This window comes from Brugia malayi, assembly GCF_000002995.4.
Source record: "Brugia malayi strain FR3 genome assembly, contig: Bm_273, whole genome shotgun sequence".
Lineage (NCBI taxonomy): Eukaryota > Metazoa > Nematoda > Chromadorea > Rhabditida > Onchocercidae > Brugia > Brugia malayi.
Genome location: NW_025062455.1, coordinates 1 through 2459, shown reverse-complemented (window position 1 = coordinate 2459; position 2459 = coordinate 1). Strand labels below are relative to the sequence as shown.

The following is a 2459-nucleotide window of genomic DNA, read 5'->3' as shown; positions in this document are numbered from 1 at the left end:
TTATATTTGCAGAGAAATGGCATCAAATAATCAAAATGTCTTCTAGTGATGTTGTTATATCTGCAGAGAAATGGTATCAGTTAATGAAGTAATCAAAATATCTTCAAGTAATCTTGTTATATTTGCAGTGAAATGGCATGAATTAATCCAAATGACTTTAGTGACAATGCTATATCTGCAAAGAAATGATATGAGTTAATGAATTAATCAAAATGTCTTCTAGTGATATTGTTATATCTGTAGAGAAATGGCATGAATTAATCAAAATGTCTTCTAGTGATCTTGTTATATTGGTAGAGAAATGGTAAGAGTTAATGAAGTAATCAAAATGTCTTTTAGTGATATTGTTATATTTGCAGAGAAATGGCATGAATTAATCAAAATGTCTTTTAGTGATATTGTTATATTTGCAGAGAAATGGTATGAATTAATCAAAATGTCTTCTAGTGATATTGTTATATCTGTGGAGAATAAGTATGAGTTAATGAATTAATCAAAATGTCTTCTAGTGTTCGTGTTATACTGGTAGGGAAATGGTATGAGTTAATGAATTATGCCTAATATGATATTGTTATATCTGTGAGGAATAATATGAGTTATTGAATTAATCAAAATTTCTTCTAGTGATCTTGTTATGATTGCAGAGAAATGCCATGAGTTAATCAAAATGTCTTCTAGTGATATTGTTATATTTGCAGAGAAATGGCATGAATTAATCAAAATGTCTTCTAGTGATATTGCTATATTTGCAGAGAAATGGCATGAATTAATCCAAATGACTTTAGTGACAATGCTATATCTGCAAAGAAATGATATGAGTTAATGAATTAATCAAAATACCTTACAGTGATATTGTTATATCTTTAGAGAAATGGTACGAGTTAATGAATTAATAAAAATATCTTCTTGTGATATTGTTATATCTGTAGAGATATGGTGTGAGTTAATGAATTAATCAAAATGTCTTCTAGTGATATTGTTATATCTGTAGAGAAATGGTGTGAGTTAATTTATTAATCAAATTATCTTCTTGTAATATTGTTATATTTGCAGAGAAATGGTATGAGTTAATGAAGTAATCAAAACGTATTCTAGCGATATTGTTATATTTGCAGAGAAGGGGAATGAATTAATCAAAATGTCTTCTAGTGATATTGTAATATCTGTAGAGAAATGATATGAGTTAATGAAGTAATCAAAATATCTTCTAGTGATCTTGTTGTATTGGAAGAGAAATGGTATGAGTTAATGAATTAATCAAAATGTCTTTTAGTGATATTGTTATATCTGCAGAGAAATGGTATGAGTTAATGAATTATTCGAAATGTCTTCTAGTCTTTCCAGCACACTGGACTGGCCGTCGTTTTACAAGGTCTAGTCCGACCTAGACTCAGGGGTACCGAGCTCGAATTCTGGCGTAATAGCGAAGAGGCCCGCACCGATCGCCCTTCCCAACAGTTGCGCAGCCTGAATGGCGAATGGCGCCTGATGCGGTATTTTCTCCTTACGCATCTGTGCGGTATTTCACACCGCATATGGTGCACTCTCAGTACAATCTGCTCTGATGCCGCATAGTTAAGCCAGCCCCGACACCCGCCAACACCCGCTGACGCGCCCTGACGGGCTTGTCTGCTCCCGGCATCCGCTTACAGACAAGCTGTGACCGTCTCCGGGAGCTGCATGTGTCAGAGGTTTTCACCGTCATCACCGAAACGCGCGAGACGAAAGGGCCTCGTGATACGCCTATTTTTATAGGTTAATGTCATGATAATAATGGTTTCTTAGACGTCAGGTGGCACTTTTCGGGGAAATGTGCGCGGAACCCCTATTTGTTTATTTTTCTAAATACATTCAAATATGTATCCGCTCATGAGACAATAACCCTGATAAATGCTTCAATAATATTGAAAAAGGAAGAGTATGAGTATTCAACATTTCCGTGTCGCCCTTATTCCCTTTTTTGCGGCATTTTGCCTTCCTGTTTTTGCTCACCCAGAAACGCTGGTGAAAGTAAAAGATGCTGAAGATCAGTTGGGTGCACGAGTGGGTTACATCGAACTGGATCTCAACAGCGGTAAGATCCTTGAGAGTTTTCGCCCCGAAGAACGTTTTCCAATGATGAGCACTTTTAAAGTTCTGCTATGTGGCGCGGTATTATCCCGTATTGACGCCGGGCAAGAGCAACTCGGTCGCCGCATACACTATTCTCAGAATGACTTGGTTGAGTACTCACCAGTCACAGAAAAGCATCTTACGGATGGCATGACAGTAAGAGAATTATGCAGTGCTGCCATAACCATGAGTGATAACACTGCGGCCAACTTACTTCTGACAACGATCGGAGGACCGAAGGAGCTAACCGCTTTTTTGCACAACATGGGGCAGGCGGGCACCAAAAAAGGAGACCCCAAAACCCCGCCCTTTTTTTTTTTTGCCCCACAACAAAATTTGTGGGGGGG

The 2459-nt window shown here is 37.4% G+C and overlaps 2 protein-coding genes across 2 annotated transcripts; both read left to right on the top strand.

Annotated features, from left to right (window-relative positions):
• Positions 1-1057: 1057 nt before the first annotated feature.
• Positions 1058-1575, top strand: Bm17299 (Uncharacterized protein; the record flags this gene model as incomplete). Its single annotated transcript, XM_043083095.1, has 2 exons — positions 1058-1060; positions 1345-1575. The coding sequence occupies 2 exons, from the start codon at positions 1058-1060 to the stop codon at positions 1573-1575; spliced, it is 234 nt and encodes a 77-aa protein (XP_042939029.1).
• Positions 1576-1920: 345 nt separating this feature from the next.
• Positions 1921-2459, top strand: Bm17298 (Uncharacterized protein; the record flags this gene model as incomplete). Its single annotated transcript, XM_043083094.1, has 1 exon — positions 1921-2459. A coding segment is annotated over one exon (539 nt), but the record flags the coding sequence as incomplete, so codon positions are not given.